The sequence below is a fragment of the Biomphalaria glabrata genome, chromosome 5 (assembly GCF_947242115.1).
Source record: "Biomphalaria glabrata chromosome 5, xgBioGlab47.1, whole genome shotgun sequence".
Lineage (NCBI taxonomy): Eukaryota > Metazoa > Mollusca > Gastropoda > Planorbidae > Biomphalaria > Biomphalaria glabrata.
In genome coordinates, this window is record NC_074715.1 from 29,217,901 (window position 1) to 29,242,349 (window position 24,449).

Sequence of the window (24,449 nt, forward strand, 5' to 3'; positions counted from 1 at the left end):
ACGTTTCCATTTTTAACACTAAAATATTCCATACAGTCCAGCCTCTTATAGTGCACAAGATAGTGCATACCTTCTCAAATATGTGGTTGACGGTGTGCAGGAAAGAGTTATAACAATGTATTACGAAGAGACAGATATTTTTACTACGAGCCATAAAGGCTTATTATTTTTGTAACCTTGTTTTGTCATCTCTTTAGGGCGGCTTATTCAAATGATGGTGCCATGACTCCACCTCTGTCCATGTCAGCTCGCACTGACTCCCTCACCTCCCTTTCCTCTGTGTCCACTATGTCCAGTGAGAGCCATTTAATGCAACAGCTCTACCCTCAGGAATTCCAGTACACTGTGAATCACAAAGTCACTAGCAAGGTAAATAAAGTCACTGGCTGTTCAGAGTCAGAGTTATCTTTAAGTCAGATGTAGATCTTTTTTTTTTTTCAGTTTCTCTTGTTCAACCAGTGATTGATTTTACCACTCTCTGGAAGGTATTAAAAAACATAGTGCGTTCTTAATATTTATTCCAATGAAATGTAGGGTTTTTGTTTTAATTAAAAAAAAAATAATTGAAACTTGATTGACCAGCACTTTATTTATAGAATTAAAGAAGGAATTGGCTCTAGTCTGAATTTATACGTTAGAATTTATACATTAGAAGTGACCAAAAAAAATGGTTATAGGTTTATCTAGCATTTCTATCTTAAAGGTTTGATTGATATCTAAACAGACTTTTTTTTAATACTTACTGATACTTTTAGTCAATGTCCAATTTTATACAATTGTTGGTCACTTAATACAACATGTTGCTAACTTGCAATTAAATTATGACAACATTTTGATTTTCTGTATTAAAACATAGTTTGGCGATAGCATCATATTTATTTATTTTTATTTATTTATTTATTTTATTATTTTTTTACTTATGTTTTTTTTTATGTAGATTATAGAGACTCCAGTAATAGAAATGGCCACAGCAGAGGTCAAGCTTAAAGAAACTCCAGTGATAGAGAGAGGGACAGCTGAGGTCAAGCCTAAAGAAACACCAGTGGTAGAAAGAGGGACAGCTGAGGTCAAGCACTACTCTACAACTTCTTCAGCTCAACTGGCTGGTCCGTCTGAAGTCTTTGAACCAGTATTCAGTCCCAAAGTAAATATTTCTTCACATTATTAGACTTAACTTTTTTTCTTGAAAAATTGTAAGCAAGATGCAGAGTCAATCTTCTCGCAATGAAACTTGACCTATGACATGTGCAAACGTAATAACTGTTTAAAAGTTAAATAAGTTCCAAATATTCATTTACTTTATACAGCTATAAATATATTTATATGTTTGTTTGAATCTAAGGAAACTTGTTACTTAAAGTATTGGGGTTAAAGCTTAACATCAGAAAAAATTATTTTGATCTTTCTTTCAGGTTTTCTCTCCGGGCAATACCAAGATACCTCCAAATACATTGCCTCCTGCCAACCCTTTGACTCCAGCAGTTAAAGAAACTCTTGCTCTCAATGCTCAAAGAATTAAAGAACTTGAGGATCAGGTCAAGACCATTCCAATTCTGCAGGTCAGTGTTGATGCAAGTTTTACATTTCTCCATGCCTTCTATTTCAACAATTTATTTCAATCAGTATTTTTTTAGGCTAATATAAAAATAAGAAAACAATCTTGTTTTTTTTTTTTTGTGGGTTTTTTTAAGAGAAAAGAGATTTCATGGCATATCTTGTATTTCTCTTTCTGCTGTCCTCTTTATGCTCCTAAATCAATCATCCTCTAGTGATGCTCTTTGTCATGCGCTCATTTAATACAATGTTTTCTAGACTTTCTCTAGTGATGCCCCCCACCCCCTTGCCACACCAAAAAATTGTATGTTTGCCTGCCTCTTAGCTAGCTCATGGAGTATTTTAAGTTCTCTCATAAAGGGGAACAGGGCAGAGCACAGACCCCCAAGTGTTTTATTTGATTCTGAGCTTCCAAAATTCATTATCCTGGTGCCTACAACACACTAAGAAAGCACAGGTCTAATAAAGCAAAATTAAGAAGGACTTATACTGGACTAAACTGAAGTGTGAGAAACATTCAAGGCTTTAGTGAATGTATGTTTGTAATGGGATTGATCATTGTAAGATTATGCTTGTGTTCATCAAGACATCTTTTAGTAATCTCATTTTGCTCATGCTAAAGATATCAACAGAACAATGGTACATCACTCATTACGAATTTCTCACTGACACCTTGCATGAAAACATTTTGAATCATTCTTCTTGCAGACACCTTGCAAGAAAACAGATACATAATTTTACTTTTTAAACATTCTTAATATTGTTTCTTCTAGTTTATTATTACAAAAATATGGCTTGATAACTTCAATTAAACTTAAACATACTCATTTTGTCCTTGAGAAGACCCACACAGACTTATTGTTTCCAATATGTGAATGTTAGTTGTTGGTTTTTTTTTTTAATGTTTAATTTACTGAAATGTGCTTTGTTGCAGGTGCGCATATCTGTTTTGAAAGAAGAAAAACGACTTCTAAATCTGCAGCTGAAGGCCAGTAAGTCCAACAGTCATCCTCCAATGATATCTATTGGTGTTGGAGATAACAGGATAGAAGTTGACGAGAAAGTGGAGAAATTGGTTTATTCTCCGAAACAGTTTGAGCTTCCCAAGTCATTCACAGACTCTACCCAATCCTTGAGATCTCCGCTGGCAAAGACTCCACCAGCAACACTTCCCAAGCCTGTTAAAACAACAAGCACAGGAGTGGGTGACCACAGTGTCATTGAACCCTATCTTTTGCAGCCTGAGCTGCCCACTGGCTACACAATAGAGGACAATGTAACCCACACGGAGATCCATACTACAACAGTAATAGAGAGGGACAGGTTGCTGAAGAGCTTTATCCAGCCCCCTTCCCTAAATGTTTCTTTCCACCGCACCACGTCTCAGGAGTCAATAGACAGAGAGACACGTCTTCCTTCCTCATCACAGCTAGAATCTCCTCGTTTCACCATAAATCAAATACAGAGGTCAACTCCTAAAGCTCTGACTCGAACCCTAGGTGTGGGTGAGGGTAATGTTTTTGAAGATTCTGGTTTGCATGTTCATGAGAAGGAACTAAGGACTGTAATCATTGGACAGAGTGGAGCTGTAGCCAAACGAAATGTGGGTATAGACTGCAGGGTCCCGACTCGAGATGTGGGTGTGTCTTTCATGTGTGATGAAGAGAAACCAGCCACACGCACCATTGGTGTTAATGTTAGTTATGACACCAGTGGTATTCTAACATCACTGGACTTTAAGGGAGAAACAGAGCTGCGCATGGCTTTACGAGGAGTGTTGCAACGAAGTGTCCACAGTGTGGGAACCAACTGTAACTTTAAAGTAACAACCATTGATGCAGCCACCTTAACTGAGACTGGCTCTGGTGTGAGTGTTGGCTGCGGAGATGAAGAGATGAGGATTGACGTGGAAGTCAGGCCAGCGACGGTCAAGAAGTCCCAGGGTGTGACAGTCAAGCCAGAGTGTTTGCCTAAATGTGTGTCCACTGAGAAAGACTGGGTTCTCGACGCTAGTACCAACACATTCATGATTGACCAGTACCATAAAGCCTGTATGACAGACAAGCAGAAATGTATCATGGCAGCAACCAACACAGAACCTTTACCCTATCGGCATTCATCCATTCAGACAGACCTGAATGTGTTCATGAGCAGCGCACAAATTAAGCATGCTGTAACCAACACAGAGCAGCCCACCACCTACTCTACAGCAATGTGCACAGACCTGGTCATTGGGCTAGACTCTGCCACCAACACCGAATCTATACCTAGAAGTAATGTGGCTGTAAATACCACAGAGAAGGTGTCTCAACTTTTCCAGCAAGCTACGGTTGAGAAGAAAGCACCAGAGCTGAAATCAATCTTAAAGAAGCCACAGCATGTGGACAAAAGTGTTGGGGACAATGTAGCTGATGAGGAACCCTATTCCTTTAGTGAGATTACAGAGGTTATTACACCTATTACTAGAGTTTCTACAGCCAAATTGGAAAACGTTCAAAAGGCAGCAACAGAGACTAGTAAATACATCTCTCAAAGTAACTCTGTAGGTCGTTCAGGTTCAGATGAGAGAGATGTACACATTTCAAGTTATGAGTTATCAAGGCGAAGCTCTGCACCTGTCACTTTAGTGGGAAAGCAAAGTGAAAGTCTTGAGACAAATACCATGACTATGAATTCATCGTTTAAACAAGTTTCTCCTAGAAGATCTGATGACAGCTTCCAGGAAACAGTAACTGAGCACTACATTATCACTAAGGATGGAAAAAAGCTGATATCTGAAGAGAAGACTACCACATCTTCTCGAGGGGGACATTCCAGCTCTGTGAATCATTACACTGGTAATGCATCTATTGAAGGTAGGTCATCATTAACAGATGCTTCTATCATCCATAGCAACAATGATATCAGTACCACTGAGCCTAAGAGTTCATTAGATGGACATAACACCCACAAGTACTCTGGAAGTTCAAAAGTAGAAAAAATTCATATTAACTTGATGACTAATCCATACAGAACATTAGAAAACCTCTCTGAGGTCTCAGCTCTGGTTGATTCCCAGCCTGATGAAATCGATTCCAACTCAGTATCCATTTCCAAAACATCCAGTGATGGAAATCTGTATTCTGAGAGAACTTCTCTTAATGAGACCAAATCAGTGGACACTATCTTCGATATGAGGCGGGCTGGCTCTGTGGAAGACTTTATGCCAGATGATATTAAAAAGTACATGTCCATTGAGACCAACTTAACTAAAGACTCTGGCTTTGGGGAAGACTTGCAGAGCCGTTTCTCTGGCAACCTAGTGTCTAGCAGCGAGGGATTGTCTAGTGGTGGCGCCAGTAGGTCAGTGAAACTCTCCAAGACCATCACCACAACATCCACTTCTAAAAGTGGAGATACAGTCATTGTCCAGGAAACGAAAACTGTAGAAGGTCCTGATGGTAAAAGTGTGACCACAGTTACTGAGACCACTAAAGATGGTCTGAAAATTGTACAGCAATATGACAATGCCCTTCAAGGCCCGCATTCAAATTTTTTTTCTAGTAATGGGGCAACTGAAAATGAAATGTCATCTTCAACATACTCATCTAGCTATTCTTCTAGCCGAACTGATGACTCAGATGTGTCAGTTGAGCAGGACACTGACAGTTACACCCAGATATCCACTGACAGTGACATGACAACCAGCAGTGGTAACTATGGCTCACTAGACAGAGCCACAGGCAAACTCAAGTCCATCATGAAACAAAGCAAGTCAGAGGCTGAAAGAAGAGATAAGAAAACTGGCATTAGATTTGCTGAGTCAGTCACTGGAGGGTGAGTCCTATTTCAAAGTCTTTATGAAATATAATGTTCTCAATTTGTTGATGTTCTTATCTCAAGTGAAGTCTTTGTATCAATACTGTTTTTTATCTAGTAGTTTGTTGTATCCTAAAATCTTTGCCTTATGGAATAATTCATGAATAGTTTAATTTTTTGTTTTCCACCAGTAAAAATCAATAAACACACATACAGGAAAGATTAGAAACTTAGTTTTTTTGTTATTTCCTAGCCACCACTTCCAACCTTGCCTCCTCATCATGAGGAATTATTGAAACCAGGCATGGAGCTATCCAAGATTTTCCAAACAATTTTACAGAATAACACTAAATTGGTAGGGATACAAGTTTAATAAAGGTTTTCCTAGAATTATCGTCAACGAGTCTTTGGATTTAATCAATTTTATTTTTTTTGTATGTTATACATTGATCATTTTTTATTATTTATATTAAACATATTTTTTAATTCATTATCATTTTTAACTTTAATACTGTTAATAACTGTTTTAAAGTTGTACAATTTAGGCACTAGAGTTTTCCTATTTGAAATGATTGTGTCTGCTACAATGGGATAACAACTCAACCCTTTGGTTCATCTGAAAATCATACTGAAAGTTCTACTATATTTTGTTGTTCCTAAAATAACATTCACTCATCAGAATACACCCTGGGCATGAATCAGTGTATCTAAATGCTGACTGACAGTCTCCTGCACCAATGTTCTAGATCTCTTGTCAACATCAGGACCTGCCCACAATAGGCTCTCTTGTCTTTGCTTGTGTTACATGTCAAAGATTAACTATATATCTATGTTGTTGTTTTTTTTCTGGATTTTCTAGGGAGTAGGGAGCCTGCTGTTAAAAACATGGACTATTGTAGACAACAAACTGAGAAGACAATGAGAAGTATTGTACAGGGAAAACTAACTGACTCTGTAGCTTGGACATGTGTAGATGAAAAAATGTCTTTAAGCTAAGATACAAATGTTTGTAATAGAAAAAGTGGACACATGAATTGCCCTCCACCAGACAGTACTAGAAGATTGTTTTGAAATATGTCTGGAAAGAAGGAAATGAAATTTTGTTTGAAGCATTCATTGGGTGACAGATATGAAACATTTACCTCCCATAGTACTGGCTTTGTTTTTTTTTTCCTTTCTTCTTTTTGAGTTATTGTTAATTTTACTTTAGGTGTTTGTTGAAAAATCAATAGATATGATAAGTAATCTAGATTATTCATGCACATTAATTAGAATGGGCTATTCTTATCTTATCTTATATGATACAGATGTTACTTCAAAAAGAAGATGCTATTGGAATTTACTAACCTTAAATAAAAGATAATAATTTTCTTTGCATATTTATGTTATTTAGTTATTCTTGTTAATGAGAGGTTTAACCTGTTTATTACTTTTCTTGTAGGCAACTTTTTTCATACTATAATGGCACTTTTTAAAAATCAGTTTTGTATGTTCTTTCAATAAAAAAAAGTTATTAATATCTTGTAGTCCAAAACTTCTGCAAGATGGCGTTGGATGAAAGCAGGCAGTGTTGGTACTTGGTACCAACATGACAAGTCTGAAAAGCATACCACCTGATCAGGCAGCCATCTTTAAAAATAAAGACTTTTAATTTGTGCTTTAAGATTTTTTTTTCTATTGAATTTTTTTTTTCTATCGTTTTTCTTTTTCTATTGTATTTCTTTTTCTTTTGTATTTTTTTTTCTTTTGTATTTTTTTTTCTTTTGTATTTGCAATGTTTTGGAATAAAATTATTTGTGATGGACTTTTAAAATTGTATTTTGGTTGGTCAAGCCATCAAATAGAGTACACAAAGTTGTGACACAGTGTAGATATAAAGCTTATTGTCTACATAAAACTTGTGGGCCATTGTTTACATTAAAAAAATATAGCCCATTGTCTACAAGAAACCTGTGAAGCATTGTGTTCTTAAAACCATGTAGACCTAAGTCTTCATAAAACTTGTGGATCATGGCCTACATAAAATGTGTGGTCATTGTTTATATAAATGGTAATCTCTCTAACTGCTACATACTAATTTCTTTTTCTTGTGGGTGTTACCAACAGGACAGGCTCAAGCTCTGAAGAAGATGATGACACGTCAGACTCTGATTCTACCACAAGCTTTGATGAAGGATCTTATGACAGCCAACAAGGGGAGGTAGTCTACAAGTGTAAAGATGATGAAGTCATAGCCCAGGGACGTCCAGGAGCCCAAATGTTTGATCAGAACATTAGAGAAACGTGAGTGACTACTGTATATGGGTCACTAAAATGACATGAGCCTTAATGAAAAAAACAATCATAGAAACAGACACATATAGCTGACATAATCATAGCTGTAATAATCTTTCTCAATAGAAACAGATACATATAGCAGACATAGTCATAGCTGTAATAATCTTTCTCAATAGAAACAGATACATATAGCAGACATAGTCATAGCTGTAATAATCTTTCTCAATAGAAACAGACAAATATAGCTGACATAGTCATAGCTGTAATAATCTTTCTCAATAGAAACAGACACATATAGCAGACATAGTCATAGCTGTAATAATCTTTCTCAATAGACTTAGACTTACTTAGACTTAGGTCCTCCCGCGCCGTTCGGCGCATTGGGCGGCAAGCTGTCTCCATAATGATCTGTCACTGGCAATGTCTGGAGCCTCCTCCCATCTGGTGTCCACTGTTCTGAGGTCCTCCATGAAGGTGTGTCGCCAGGTAATACGAGGACGTCCCTGTTTGCGCTTTCCTCGTTTTGGCTTCCAGGTTATCGCAACTCTTGGTGTGCGTAATTCATTTTGACGTAGAACATGTCCCGCAAACCTCATGCGACGCTCAGTCACAACCTCACTAAGTGTTCGACTCCCAGTTCGGCATAGGATTTCCTTGTTTGAGATCCGGTCTGTGTAACTGACTCCCAAAATCCGTCTCAGCCATCTCTGTTGAGCCACATTTAGTCTTTTCTCAATTTTGACAGATGACTTCCACGTCTCACATGCATATGTAGCAGTTGGAATGACGATTGTGTTGAGAAGGTGTATTTTTGTCTCGAGTCCAATGGCTTGGCTAGTCCAAATAGGCTGCAGCCTTTGGAAAATGCTCCCTGCCTTTCCTATTCGACATGCTACATCATGGTAAGCATCTCCATCATTTGTTATGATGCTGCCAAGGTACGTGAACTTGTCCAGCTCTTCAAGCTTTGACTCGCCAAGTCTGATGGGGACACCCTTTGCCTTATATCCCACTCGCATAATTTTAGTCTTATCCAAGTTTATGCAGAGGCCAATTTTGGGTGCCTCTCTGTCTAGGCTCTCCGTCATTTCTTGAATGCATTTATTTGTAGCCCCGAGTAGTGCAACATCATCAGCAAAGTCCAAGTCCATCAATCGGAGTTGTTCATGCCATGGAATACCAAAGGCAGTCTGGTTCATTGCTCTCCTCATTATGTAGTCGATGGCTAGGAGGAAAAGGAAGGGAGATAAGATGCACCCCTGTCTCACACCTGTCTCGATTGTAAAAAACTCTGTTGTTCCCTCTTCTGTTTTAATGCAGCAACTAGACTGACTGTAAAGGCGTCGTAGGATCTGGACGAATTTTTCTGGGATACCGTATTCTCTAACTATTTTCCATAGTGATTCTCGGTGGACACTATCAAACGCTTTTTTGAAGTCCACAAAACTGATCATTAGCCGTTGTTGGTACTCAAGACTTTGTTCTATGATATTTCGTAAAACGAAAATCTGCTCTGTACATGATCTGCCTCTTCGGAAGCCTGCTTGTTCTTCTCTGAGCCTTTCATCTACAGACTGTTGAAGCCGTCTCAACAAAACTGTGCTGAAAACTTTGCCTGGGACAGAGAGGAGAGTAATGCCCCTCCAGTTGTTGCAATCTGCCAAGTTGCCCTTTTTTGGAAGCTTTACAATCACTCCCTTTTGCCAGTCCTCTGGGACTTTTGAAGTTCGCCAACAGAGATTTAAGAGATCAGTCATTCTGTTAACAATGCACTGTCCCCCATATTTTAGCATTTCTGCTGATATCATGTCTAGTCCTGGTGCTTTGTTATTCTTTAGCACTGCTATGGCCATGGTAACCTCCTCAGCAGTTATTGGGTCTGTCTTGACCTTGAGATCATTGTCTGGAGAGGGGTCCTTGAATATGTAAGTTAGGTCTGGCGACAGTTGGTTAAGGGTCTCTTTAAAGTGCTCTACCCATCTTGCATCCTGTTCTTCTTTGGTTAACAAAGTTTTGCCTTGCTTGTCTTTTATTGGTGCCCCATGTCCACTCTTTGCTCCAGTGAGATCTCGGACAATACGATGGAGGGTTTTTGTGTCATTTCTGCTTGCAGCTGCTTGTGCCTCTTGTCCCTTCTGCTCAATCCAGTCCCGTTTATCTTGCCGACAGCTTCTCTTTACTTTCAGATCTGCTTCCCTATAGGCTTCTTCCGCTAGGCTGCGATCCTGTGTTTCATTTTTCTGATCTCGTCTACGTTTGGCCTCTTTCCTCTCATCTATCAATTTCCATGTTCTGTCTTGTATCCACCGTTCCTTGTATGAGCCTCGCCTCCTTCCGATAACTTCTTCCGCGCACCCAATAGTGGTATCTTTGAAGTTGGCCCACTCTTCTTCAAGGGTCAATATATCTGCAAGAGCCTCAAAGCGGTTCGTTAGTTTCAATTGGAACTGTGCTGCAGTATTGCCGTCTTTAAGCTTCTCTACATTAAATGGGCGGGGTCGTGTGGTTTGTTTTGGTTGGCGTTTCAATCGGAGCTTACATTTGCCACTGACAAGGTAGTGGTCTGAGCCGATATCAGCTCCTCTGCGGGTCCGCACGTCTAACAGAGATGACCTCCATCGTTTGGAGATGCAAATGTAATCTATCTCGTTGAAGGTTTCTCCATTTGGTGATCGCCATGTTTTTTTGTGTATTTGTTTGTGCTTAAAATATGTGTTTCCAATTGAAAGGCTGTTGGATGCGCAGAGAGAAATCAAGCGCTCGCCATTATCACTGATGTTTTCTGCAGAGCCATATGGTCCCATTACATATTCAAAGCCAGTTCGGTTGGGATTGATTTTGGCGTTAAAGTCTCCCATCAGTAGAATTAGGTCGTGAGTAGGTGTTTCATCAAGAGTGGTTTGTAGTTGATTATAGAAATGATCTTTGATGGTATCTTCTGCATCCTCTGTAGGAGCATAAGCTTGGATGGTAGTGACTTTAATTTGCTTTGTTTGGAGTCGAGCTGTAATGATGCGGTCACTGACCGGCTTCCAAGCAATTAGCGCTGAAGCTGCTATTTTAGACATGATGATTCCTACACCACCAATGTGCTCCTTGTCATGTCCTGAATATATTATTGTCTTGCCATCATTGATTATTTGTCCACTTGATGTCCACCGCATCTCGCAGATCCCAAGGATGTCCAGCCGGTAAGAGTCAAACTCTCTTAAAAGTTGGGCCAGTTTACCGCATTGATTCAGGGTTCTTACATTCCACGTGCCTATAAGAGTCGGTTTCCTTGCGTTGAAAGGCTTGCCATGTATCAGGTATTGGACTTCCAGTTGGCTTTGATCCAACACCGTCATCAGGGTTTGGCCGCCCTCGCCGCATGTATAGTTTTCATTATGTGTCGAGTTTGCCGTTTCTGTAGCAATAATAGAAACAGACAAATATAGCTGACATAGTCATAGCTGTAATAATCTTTCTCAATAGAAACAGACACATATAGCAGACATAGTCATAGCTGTAATAATCTTTCTCAATAGAAACAGACAAATATAGCTGACATAGTCATAGCTGTAATAATCTTTCTCAATAGAAACAGACACATATAGCTGACATAGTCATAGCTGTAATAATCTTTCTCAAAGAACGTCTGAAACTTAAAAAATGAATTCTGTGTTCTAGTGTTAAGTATAAAATTGTATCATTAGTGTTAGGTTTAGGTGGGGTATGACAGTGAGAGTAACATCATAATTTTCTTTACATTATTCAGAAGACACTTAATTTTTAATGTTCAATAGAATTTTTTTTTAAAAACCCTTGTTTGTTGGGGAAAATTTTGCAGTCCATTAGTTGTGTCTAATTACTTCAGACTGTAGTCTAATACTTTTTTTTTAAATTTCTTATCATTTTTTTTTACAGTTTTTTTTTTCTTTTTTTTTTGTGTGTGTATTTATTTAAAAGAAAACAATTTCACACAAGAAAGTCTTGTTTAAAAAAACTAACTCTAAGGGGAAATGTTATTGAGTTTATTAGATAGCTGACAAGAAAAAGAATTGTTTTCATTCTTCAGTCACCAAGCTACTATGGTAGTTCGACCATTAGCTATGGTTGGAATATTGTTGTCTACCCAGCTGTTCTCCCCATCTCCACACAGCTGATGTGCCCAAAAGAACAGCAGTACCCGAAACAGTTATGGATCAGTGGTGCTGCAGGTTCTGTCAGGATGTAGCACTACATCTGCCAGCTGTCTAAGTGTCACCGGCTCCTGATTTTTCCTCAGGGTTGACTCTCAAAGTCTTTCCCATTAATGGCTATAGCCACAAGGCAACAGCGGTTTGAATTCAGAGTTTTCCTGTTTTCCCCTCCTGATGGAACCTTACTGATTTAGAAGACAGCTGCTTGCCTTTGACCCTTCTTTTGTCAGTGTCCCTGTACCCAATATCTGGCCCACTTGTGAAGGCCATGAGTTGGATTGGTTATCAGAGGTTGTTTGATGTGTACATCACATTGGAAGCATTTATAGTTAGTGGAGTGCCTTGACTCAGTGGTTACCAGAGGTTGTTTGATGTGTACATCACATTGGAAGCATTTATAGTTAGTGGAGTGCCTTGACTCAGTGGTTACCAGAGCTTGTTTGATGTGTACATCACATTGGAAGCATTTATAGTTAGTGGACTGCCTTGACTCAGTGGTTATCAGAGATTGTTTGATGTGTACATCACATTGGAAGCATTTATAGTTAGTGGAGTGCCTTGACTCAGTGGTTACCAGAGCTTGTTTGATGTGTACATCACATTGGAAGCATTTATAGTTAGTGGAGTGCCTTGACTCAGTGGTTATCAGAGGTTGTTTGATGTGTACATCACATTGGAAGCATTTATAGTTAGTGGAGTGCCTTGACTCAGTGGTTATCAGAGGTTGTTTGATGTGTACATCACATTGGAAGCATTTATAGTTAGTGGAGTGCCTTGACTCAGTGGTTATCAGAGGTTGTTTGATGTGTACATCACATTGGAAGCATTTATAGTTAGTGGAGTGCCTTGACTCAGTGGTTACCAGAGGTTGTTTGATGTGTACATCACATTGGAAGCATTTATAGTTAGTGGAGTGCCTTGACTCAGTGGTTACCAGAGCTTGTTTGATGTGTACATCACATTGGAAGCATTTATAGTTAGTGGACTGCCTTGACTCAGTGGTTACCAGAGGTTGTTTGATGTGTACATCACATTGGAAGCATTTATAGTTAGTGGAGTGCCTTGACTCAGTGGTTATCAGAGCTTGTTTGATGTGTACATCACATTGGAAGCATTTATAGTTAGTGGAGTGCCTTGACTCAGTGGTTATCAGAGGTTGTTGGATGTGTACATCACATTGGAAGCATTTATAGTTAGTGGAGTGCCTTGACTTAGTGGTTATCAGAGGTTGTTGGATGTGTACATCACATTGGAAGCATTTATAGTTAGTGGACTGCCTTGACTCAGTGGTTATCAGAGGTTGTTTGATGTGTACATCACATTGGAAGCATTTATAGTTAGTGGAGTGCCTTTACTCAGTGGTTATCAAAATAAATAATAGAGTTACCACTAAGTGACTGGATGATTAGAAAATAAATGAATGATAATGCAAATTTTGTAATGTGAATATAAATCATAGAATAATTGATACAAGATGTGAGCTCTTAAGGTATCAATACAAATGAAAAAACAAATGTTGACTAACAAATTATTTCAATTAAAATCTATTTCCCATGTTTTCTTCTTTAGCTATGAACTTTCAGAAGAAGTCAGAGAAGCTTGTACTGTGTTGGCTGCCTATTTGATTGACTCAACTGACATTCAGACAAAACAGCTGGTGAGTTATCAATAATCACTCAGAAAAATGGCTACAATAGGATTCTTTACAATAGTGGGAAATCAGGAAAGCTGAAAGTGAAATGTTGAATTGAAACCATGTTATTGTTATGATTGTTGGTAGACTAGGACAAAGAGAATGGGGAGAGAGTAGGCAAAGTTTGGATTTGACTAACTGGTCTTTAGGTCATTCTGGCTGCATTTCTGTACAGCTGAATAATCTGAAACCCCCCAAAAAAAATTGTAATGATAAAACAGAGTTGAAGAAAAGTTGTTAGAAATGCCAGCAGAATTTTGATAACACCTTTCAACCAAATAGTGCACAATTAATTACATTGATTGCATTTGTTTTGCCCAGGGGTTTTAGAAAACTATAATGAATCACTATCTGACATCTTACAACTATGCTAAAAACTGATCTACTTGATTGCTAAATTTAATTTTTTTTTTAGACTTTTATTAAGATTGCAGACACTAACTTTGCAGCTCATCTTCAGTACATAATTTTTCAGAAGATTTAGACACACATTACAACATGAATGACAAGAATAGCTTTATTTAAAAATCTACATGAAAACATTTATGATGAAATTTCTAATTCCAAAATCTCATAGAGATTAGTAAAACATTTGAAATTTAAAAACTACATCAGATCTTTTTTTCACACTATTCGTCTGTCAACTTCCATTTCAAACTTTGGCCATATGATGAATGTTTCCAAACATCAGTTCAGCAACTAAATTGAAATTATCTCCCTTGCTGTGACTCTCAGAAACGTTTTAGTACATTTGACCCAAGCAGAAAATGTTTGGATTTTTAAGTGTGTTGGAATATTTGACATTTCCCATCTGATTACACTTAAGTTCTTGTGCATATTTAGTAACCATATGTCTAAGTTGTCGAACATACATTAGAACATGTCTTTTACTTTCAGAATGCTTGTCAGAACATTGTCCAACAGGAATGGTTTCGAGTATCAAGTATGAAACTTTCTAGTGCACACCAAGTGGAAGATTTCCTATCTTCTGTGAATGAGATTTCTAAAAGTCTCCTCAAGTATATTGTCAATATGACAGATTCGAATGTAAGTCTTTGTCTACTCTGCTAACAATTATTTACTAGTTTATTAGCTACTGCTGGAGTAAGACAAGGATGCATGCTTTTACCCTTCATATTTTTGTTTGGGATTGATTGGGTCATGAAACAGACAGTGTCAGACAGCAAAAACAGCATACAATGGACCCTAACACATCTGAAAGACTTGGACTTCGCAGATGACGAAAGCTGCTCAGAACTAACGACAGTTGGAAAACCCTCAAGGGCTATGGCTTTGTATGCATTATATGCAAGTCACAACTGGCATTGTGTGGTCATGTGAAATCAGAATTGAAGATAATACCTTATTAGTTATATATATATTCATCCACTTCATTAAGTAAACATAGTTTAAAAAACTGGAAAAGTAATTCATGTAACTCTTGTTTCTGTATATTTAAGAAAAGTTGTTACAGAAATGTTACAAGCTATTTATAGTTGTGTTTACAATTGTATTTTTACAATTTAAAAATATTTTTAAAATTTTTAATTTTAGAGAAAAAAACATACTTTTATTGCCAGGAAAAGTTTCTTATATAAGTTATTACTATTTTTTAAGATACTTTTATAATATTATTACATACATGTAATAAAAAAGAACAATTTTCCCAGCATTCTTGTCTGCTTGTTTGTACAGGGCAACACTGCTATACATTACTGTATCTCACACTGTAACTTTGAGATAGCCAGCCTATTGCTGGACTCAGAAGTCTGTGATAATAATAAGCAAAACAAAGCTGGATACACTCCTATCATGTTGGCTGGACTAGCCTCCATACAGAACACTGATCAGTTGGAAGTGGTCAGAAGAATTTTCTCCACTGGTGATATTAATGCCAGAGCTTCAGAGGTAATTTCTTTCTGGTGTCTTTAAAACTGACACACTTTGGCACTGAGAGCAAGTCCAATACAACATGCATTTAATATAATTAATTACACTAGAGACACAGAGACTCCAGTCTCATGTTAGGTACAAATTAATCCTTGACTGTTTAGATTTTTCACTTGGACATACTTTTAAGAAAATGTAGATGACCTTACTTTATGTAGGGCTTGGATTGGTTGGCCTTTATTAGGGAGCATGATTTGGTTGGTATAAATTTAGATGCAGGTACTACTTGGTCTAAACTAATACCATTGAAAATTGTATTGTCATTGTGGATTAAAAACAATATGGATGTACTATAGGTCATGAAATGATATTGACTTTATCTGCCTAATTTATTTCATGATTGGTTTGGTTGTTGAAGAAATTCATTTGAAAATGAACACTTACATTCAGGCTGACACCAAGCATTTGTGAATAAAGGAAGAATTTATTAGAACTAGGTTATGTCTTAACTTTGATCTCTTGCATGTTAGGGTTAACTACAAGCATGTTAAAATACCAAGGTTTTTAGTCATAACTTAAAGCTATAATATAAAAAATATTCTATTATCTAACAAGAAAAAAATGAGCCAGTTTGTGATTATAGGAGCTGAAGTGTATCAATTAAATAGCTTTTGATTTTATTTGCTTTTTAAATTATATGTGTTGGATTGTCACTGAAAAGAGTTTAACTCAAGTATCACTTACTATAAAAAAATTGATTGAAAAATATCATTTTAATATTGTTAGTTTTTTTATAATAAGAATTAGTTAATTTATCATCTTAGAAATTAGAAGAAAAAAAAGTTTGTTTTCAAAATTGTATGTGAACTAAAAATGTGAGCTGTATTATACAATAGACGTTTTGTTAATCCCAGACTCAACAGACAGCCTTAATGCTTGCTGCCTCCCATGGCAAGACAGAGATGGTCAAACTCTTAGTTGAAGAGGGAGCAGAGATCAACCTCCAAGATGTGGATGGCTCCACTGCCCTCATGTGTGCATGTGAACATGGTCACCTGGAGATTGTCAACTTTTTGTTGTCCCAGCCAAATATTGATGCCAAGATTACAGACAATGTAAGTAGTTCTTCTTTCTGGAAACTTTTATTTTTCAATTAGAAACTCAAAACTCTTTTCTTGGGTGTAGTGGTTTTATTTTTACTTTTTTTTTATAGAGTAAATTATTTTAGGAAAAAAATATTATTTTGTGCTTATCAGTAGATCTATGTCAAAGATGGTTTTTTAATTAGAATTTTCTAAAGCATCTTTCAATCATTCACATTTCAGTTTGACTTTGATTTGTATTGTTTGTTTGCAAAAATTATTTTTAGATATATTTTTTTTTATTTCTTCTTGTTCTAATTTTTTCCATATTTATTTCATTGGCTCAGTAGTTATCCAACTAATGTGTCAATAGCCTTAGCAAACAATTTTTGTGCAAATGTTTTGGGTGAGCTGAAAAATCGTGGGAAGGTTTTAAGGGCTATTTTAAAAATTTATGTTAGAAATCAACTCTGGGAAACATTGAAGTAGGCATCATTGAGATCCTGCTGGAACAATGCCTTCCTCTGTTGCCTTCTTCTTTTGGCCACCTGTTTTTATGCTTACAAATTTGTAAAATCCTTCCATTTATTTTTGTTCTTGGTGTGCAGGAGAATAGCACTGCCCTGAGTATAGCCATGGAGGCAGGACACAAAGATGTGGGTGTGGTGCTGTACAAACATCTCAACTTCTCCAAGCCAACATCTCCAGTAAGTCCTGCAGACTTCACATAGCTAGGGCAAATCAGCATAACAGTCAAACCTCCTTATAGTCTCCGTGGCTCCTGGATAGACTGTGGGACTAAACATTATCAGCTACATCCTAGATGTTATGCATGTTCAGATTATGAGGTTTGGCTGTTAGAACATGCAGGGCTGTCATATTATATTTTTAAAACACTTATCATTTTATCATTAATATTATTTATCCCATTTATTTCCTGACCATATGATGGAGGTTTTTAATTCATGTATCACTGCACCCTCCACCCTCTTAGCATGGCTTTTTTTTTTACTTATTATGTGATTAGCCTCCAATGATATGATCAGTTGAACTAATTCTAATACAGTGAACAAGGAACAGACAGAATCTAGTTATTTATTGGATGTAAATAATGTTTACTTTCTACAGTAATACTTACATCCAATACAGCCAATACTTGGAGTGTGAGCAATATTGGGCTTCAAGACAATGACAAATTTTGTTAGTGAAAATTGTGAGATTTGTATACTATCAAAATCACAAGAATGGGGGAAAGAAAGTAGAGGAGGGACATTTCCACTATATCCTCTTATGTTAGGGTTAGAGATAAGAAAACAGTTACAATATTATTGTAAGAATTGCCCAAATAATTAAAGCATTTGTCAAGTTAATTGTTTTAGTTTTCTTAGCAGATTACTTCACATTTATTTTTTTTTATGCTAGTGAATAATTCAAAATTACTCAGCTAAATTTTTTATTTATTGAAAAAGAAAAAAAAATTATGTTACAAGATAATTTGTTTAGTTTAATTCATTTTTATAGGATTTTATTCTCACCATAATCTTTTTTTTTTCTATGAGATTATATTTGGGTTTTTTAATGCACACAAACGCTATTCGACCTTCATATAATTAGTTAGTTATCTATACACACTTATTATTTTTTTGTGCTTATCTGAAAATCTGTAACTAGCATATCAAATAAATGGAGTTTTCTCTATTTTATAACAAGAACTATAATTCTCTCATTCATATTTCAATCAATGTTATCTTTTACCTTCAGTGCCATTGGATGGGTCAGCAGTGCAATTAGATGGGTCAGCAGTGCAATTTGATGGGTCAGCAGTGCAATTTGATGGGTCAGCAGTGCAATTTGATGGTCCAGCAGTGCAATTAGATGGATTAGCATTGCAATTAGATGGGTTAGCATTACAATTTGATGGGTCAGCATTACAATTAGATGGGTCACAACAATGTCACATTATTGTTACTATTTTAACTAATCCTAGAATCACTCTGTTCCTAGTTCACAAAGTTAGACCTACGTCATTCAGTTTTAAATTAAAACCAAAATCAATAGCTTTTAACTAATTCTAATTGTTTTTATTTGCTTTGAACATTACATGATTTAAATAGTTTTTTTATTCTTAACTTTGTTTCTTCTCCACCTTACCAGCGATCAGCAAGGGTAAATGACATTTTTGAGCTCATTTGCTTAGTCCTCCATTAGATGTTGTGGTTGTTGAGGTTTATTCTGTGAATATTTTATACTGGGTTTTTTTTATTTGTGTTCCCTCTTGTTGTCATCACTGTTGTAGTTGACATTTATTTTCAATGTCTTCATGTATTGTTATAGACATTTAGATAGATTCAAAAGGAACATTCACATCATAATGATAGTTACTGATATACCCACTGTTCAACACATCGAAGAGATTGAACTGTATTTGAACTTAGATCATTGTAACTTCATAATTTATTGTTTGTAGGAAAGGTAAAACTTGATTTATAAGTTTGAGACTATCCTTCACACTGAATATTATTTATGTCCTAGTCTAAACCTCCTGCTTGATGTCATGGGATAACAGTGATCATTATTAGAACTTAGACCATTGGGACAGCAGTCCAAAGCTCATACTACCAGACCGGGCACCCATCTATTGCAAGAGTGTTTGATAAAAAGTTGTTGAGTGGCAACTAGCAGTACCTCTTGTTAACTCAGTCCTTTAAATTGAGGAAGCTAATTTTTTAATTTTCAGAACCAATTTACCTCTTTTTCATTTTTCTAAAATTAACAATTTTATGCAAAATAACAAAAATTACGGATAAGTAGTAACCATTCCATTGGTGAGTTTTATGAATTTTGTCATTTTAAAAGTTCGGAAATAATTTGTTGAAATTAATTTCTTTGTTTACTTCTGTGTAGGAATAATTAGTGTCAATAAGATGGTGTCAGTGTTTTCAAGTACTTGATATTGTCAGCTCAGTCTAGTTTAATAGGACCCCATAAATTGTCAGCTCAGTCTAGTTTAATAGGACCCCATAAATTGTCAGGTCAGTCTAGTTTAATAGGACCCCATAAATTGTCAGGTCAGTCTAGTTTAATAGGACCCCATAAATTGTCAGCTCAGTCTAGTTTAATAGAAACCTATATATTGTCAGCTCAGTCTAGTTTAATAGGACCCCATAAATTGTCAGCTCAGTCTAGTTTAATAGGACCCCATAAATTGTAAGCTCAGTCTAGTTTAATAGGACCCCATAAATTGTCAGCTCAGTCTAGTTTAATAGGACCCTATAAATTGTCAGCTCAGTCTAGTTTAATAGGACCCCATAAATTGTCAGCTCAGTCTAGTTTAATAGGACCCTATGTATTGTCAGCTCAGTCTAGTTTAATAGGACCCCATAAATTGTCAGCTCAGTCTAGTTTAATAGGACCCCATAAATTGTCAGGTCAGTCTAGTTTAATAGGACCCCATAAATTGTCAGGTCAGTCTAGCTTAATAGGACCCTATATATTGTCAGCTCAGTCTAGTTTAATAGGACCCTATATATTGTCAGCTCAGTCTAGTTTAATAGGACCCCATAAAGTGTCAGCTCAGTCTAGTTTAATAGGACCCCATAAATTGTCAGGTCAGTCTAGTTTAATAGGACCCCATAAATTGTCAGGTCAGTCTAGACCCTATGTATTGTCAGCTCAGTCTAGTTTAATAAGACCCTATATATTGTCAGCTCTGTCTAGTTTAATAGGACCCCATAAATTGTCAGCTCAGTCTAGTTTAATAGGACCCCATAAATTGTCAGGTCAGTCTAGTTTAATAGGACCCTATATATTGTCAGCTCAGTCTAGTTTAATAGGACCCTATATATTGTCAGCTCAGTCTAGTTTAATAGGACCCTATATATTGTCAGCTCAGTCTAGTTTAATAGGACCCTATAAATTGTCAGCTCAGTCTAGTTTAATAGGACCCTATGTATTGTCAGCTCAGTCTAGTTTAATAGGACCCTATATATTGTCAGCTCAGTCTAGTTTAATAGGACCCCATAAATTGTCAGGTCAGTCTAGTTTAATAGGACCCTATGTATTGTCAGCTCAGTCTAGTTTAATAGGACCCTATATATTGTCAGCTCAGACTAGTTTAATAGGACCCCATAAATTGTCAGGTCAGTCTAGTTTAATAGGACCCCATAAATTGTCAGCTCAGTCTAGTTTAATAGGACCCTATATATTGTCAGGTCAGTCTAGTTTAATAGGACCCTATGTATTGTCAGCTCAGTCTAGTTTAATAGGACCCTATATATTGTCAGCTCAGTCTAGTTTAATAGGACCCCATAAATTGTCAGCTCAGTCTAGTTTAATAGGACCCCATAAATTGTCAGGTCAGTCTAGTTTAATAGGACCCCATAAATTGTCAGGTCAGTCTAGACCCTATGTATTGTCAGCTCAGTCTAGTTTAATAGGACCCTATATATTGTCAGCTCTGTCTAGTTTAATAGGACCCCATAAATTGTCAGCTCAGTCTAGTTTAATAGGACCCCATAAATTGTCAGGTCAGTCTAGTTTAATAGGACCCTATATATTGTCAGCTCAGTCTAGTTTAATAGGACCCTATATATTGTCAGCTCAGTCTAGTTTAATAGGACCCTATAAATTGTCAGCTCAGTCTAGTTTAATAGGACCCTATGTATTGTCAGCTCAGTCTAGTTTAATAGGACCCTATATATTGTCAGCTCAGTCTAGTTTAATAGGACCCCATAAATTGTCAGGTCAGTCTAGTTTAATAGGACCCTATGTATTGTCAGCTCAGTCTAGTTTAATAGGACCCTATATATTGTCAGCTCAGACTAGTTTAATAGGACCCCATAAATTGTCAGGTCAGTCTAGTTTAATAGGACCCCATAAATTGTCAGCTCAGTCTAGTTTAATAGGACCCTATATATTGTCAGCTCAGTCTAGTTTAATAGGACCCTATATATTGTCAGCTCAGTCTAGTTTAATAGGACCCCATAAATTGTCAGCTCAGTCTAGTTTAATAGGACCCTATATATTGTCAGCTCAGTCTAGTTTAATAGGACCCTATAAATTGTCAGCTCAGTCTAGTTTAATAGGACCCCATAAATTGTCAGCTCAGTCTAGTTTAATAGGACCCTATATATTGTCAGCTCAGTCTAGTTTAATAGGACCCTATATATTGTCAGCTCAGTCTAGTTTAATAGGACCCCATAAATTGTCAGCTCAGTCTAGTTTAATAGGACCCCATAAATTGTCAGCTCAGTCTAGTTTAATAGGACCCCATATATTGTCAGCTCAATCTAGTTTAATAGGACCCTATGTATTGTCAGCTCAGTCTAGTTTATTAGGACCCTATATAAAGTTGTTTTGTATCCTTCTTGTTTATGTCTGTATATTAGCTTGCATTACAAGTTAATGGCTTTTTAATTTTCAGTTTATCACTCATATTGCTTGCCATACAGTCTTTAAACCCTTATGAAAATTAGTCCATTGTTTTATGATTTAAAATATTAACCAGCATGTGGCATAATGTGTCAATTTCAGATTTTTCTAATTTTATCCATAAAAAAATGTGAGCTTAGTTTTGTTGGTCAGATGTATGGCAGGCAGTAAGCATCACATTTTCATTTTTGTTGTGTATTTTTTTTTTTTGTGTCTCTATGTTTCGCTGTATGCATGCATTTCCTTCTCTTGTTCACTAGGGCTATCACAAGAAAAGAAAAAGCTCCAGCTCTCCCACTCCAAGGTAAAGTTTGACAAGGCAACTAATTCATTGAGTAGTTGGCTGATGGGCAGACACATTAGGTGGAGGGGTGCTCATTTAGACTGAACTTTTAGTTTCTAAAGCATGATCTGCCTAAACACTGGGTCTACTTTTGTCTTTATGCTGATTGTGTAACTGATTGATGGTTCATCCAATCAGGACAATTTCAGTTTCTTATTGTTACAAGATTCTCCTTAAAGCTAGTCATTGCTATCTCAAATTGTTCAACAAAATGGCAAGAATGATTTTTTTTCTTATCTTCATGTCTTTTTAAATTTCAAATACTTTCTTTTAAATAGTCTTTTTTTTTCTTATACTAAAGATACTGAGTTTACTTCCATTGCTTTGCCCCCCAAAAAATAATGTTTTCAGAGACATTTAATTTTGGTCTTTAATTTGCTCATAAGCCAGACAGCCTAAACCAAATAGGTGTGGTCTGTTAGTATTAGCTACTGAGATCAAAACTTTGTATCACTTTGTTTCAGCTTATAAAGAAATTTAAGAGGTTTGAAGTTTCTTTTCAAGACTTTTGTATTAATTATCTACAAGAGTTATTCAAAACATCCTAGACTCAGATTATGAACTTCAAAAGTTTTAGTTTAAAGTAACTCGCAATATTTTCAATTTATAGTTCATCCTTATAGTGATGATAACTTGGCAGCTAAAACTTTTTGTTAGGGAAAAAAATCACTGAAAGAACAATGGAGTAGATTCCCTTTGTGGAGAAGTAGAAATCTATTGAGTGAGTGCAGATGTTTTGTTCATTGGACAATAGTCCTTCAGTGGGCTTAACATTCCACAAAACTTGCTAGTTTCTAAGTAACATGTTTTTAATGAGCAAAAAACTTTCTTCAGTTCATTCATCAGCTATGTTATAGCAAGTGTGTAGCCTATAATATATTTTTGTATTGCAATTTAATGATAATAATTAATTTGGCTGTGGTTCATCATTTTATTTTTAAAGAATTGACTAATAATCATTTGCATTAAAGTTACACCATTTGCTACATTCACCCACTTTACATTTAAGTTATAGGACCAGCTACACCTATACACTTTTTAGAAATACAATTTACTTCTAAGACAAAACATCCAAATGGATTTCGTCAAAGATTTTTGAAGTAGTCACTTTGTGAAGTTTTCAATAACTCTTGACTTTAGTATTGCATTTTAGATACATCCCTACACCTGACCCTCTTCAACTCAACATGAATTCTAGCTGCATGTTCTGTCTCACTGTAATGTGTCTTGTATCATTTTGACCTTTTTATGTCATTTAACTTTTCATTTTATTTTGAGTAGTTTTTCTTACAACATCACTATGTGCTTGGAGCAACCAAATATTTATCACTGTAGTCACCTTGTAGTTTTGTTGGTTCTAATTTTAACCCATTAGTTGAGAGTTCTCTTTTTTTATTCTATTTTTATAAGCTAGATCTAGATAATAGTAACAGCATTTAAATTGAATTGTAGGCTGTGTTTAGTTATTTTCCTGAAAAAAGGTGCATTCCACATCACTACCATAGTGTTGTAACTCCCCATAGTGTTGTAACTCCCCATAGTAACTCCCCATAGTGTTGTAACTCCCCATAGTGTTGTAACTCCCCATAGTGTTGTAACTCCCCATAGTGTTGTAACTCCCCATAGTGTAACAAATATTTCTTGAATTAGAGCGCAATAAAGTTTCCAGAACTAAAAAGGGAAATCAGTCTTATAGTATTTGTTAGCTCTGCTAATATCTCAAGCACCTTGCTTATTACTACATATTTTTTTTAATCAATAAATCTATGACACTTGCCATTTAAAATAAATGTTTTGATTTCTTCATAAAATAGAACGACCAATTGGGTTGTCTTCCTTTAAGTATATTTATTGCAAATATAATTCTGTTTTGTTGTCTTGTCTGGAGCATCCATTTAACCATCACCACTGTACACTTTAGTGTTACTTGAATGACATGTCCTTGTGATGCAGCAATCAATGAGTCACCCTAACCTTTGAACTTGAACAAATGTCAAGGTTTTCTTTATAAATGGTGTACAACCAACATTCTGTAGGCCTGCTACAAATTTGTTTTGTGTTGATAATAACATCAATAGGTAGACATGTTCTTAGTTGTGCACTCCAACAGAGAAAATTGTGACAAAATGGATAATAATAAGATGATACATGTAACACCTTTCTCTATGGTGCCTTGCAGTAAGGATTATATTTAGCACAAA

General features: G+C 36.2%; 1 protein-coding gene across 7 annotated transcripts in view; it reads left to right on the forward strand.

Moving 5' to 3' along the window:
• Positions 1-24,449, forward strand: part of LOC106064223 (KN motif and ankyrin repeat domain-containing protein 1-like) — a 75,362-nt gene that overhangs the window by 47,285 nt on the left and 3,628 nt on the right. For 5 of the 7 annotated variants that reach the window (XM_013222756.2, XM_056028431.1, XM_056028432.1 and 2 more), the window contains exons 5-15: positions 198-369; positions 938-1,144; positions 1,413-1,559; positions 2,489-5,370; positions 7,459-7,635; positions 13,380-13,467; positions 14,401-14,550; positions 15,199-15,411; positions 16,308-16,508; positions 17,084-17,182; positions 22,166-22,209. In XM_013222756.2, the coding sequence (XP_013078210.2) occupies positions 198-369; positions 938-1,144; positions 1,413-1,559; positions 2,489-5,370; positions 7,459-7,635; positions 13,380-13,467; positions 14,401-14,550; positions 15,199-15,411; positions 16,308-16,508; positions 17,084-17,182; positions 22,166-22,209 (4,380 nt within the window). Of the gene's footprint in view, positions 1-197; positions 370-937; positions 1,145-1,412; positions 1,560-2,488; positions 5,371-7,458; positions 7,636-13,379; positions 13,468-14,400; positions 14,551-15,198; positions 15,412-16,307; positions 16,509-17,083; positions 17,183-22,165; positions 22,210-22,712; positions 22,733-24,449 lie in introns of all 7 variants that reach the window. The other 2 variants (XM_056028435.1, XM_056028434.1) reach the window with 2 other exon arrangements.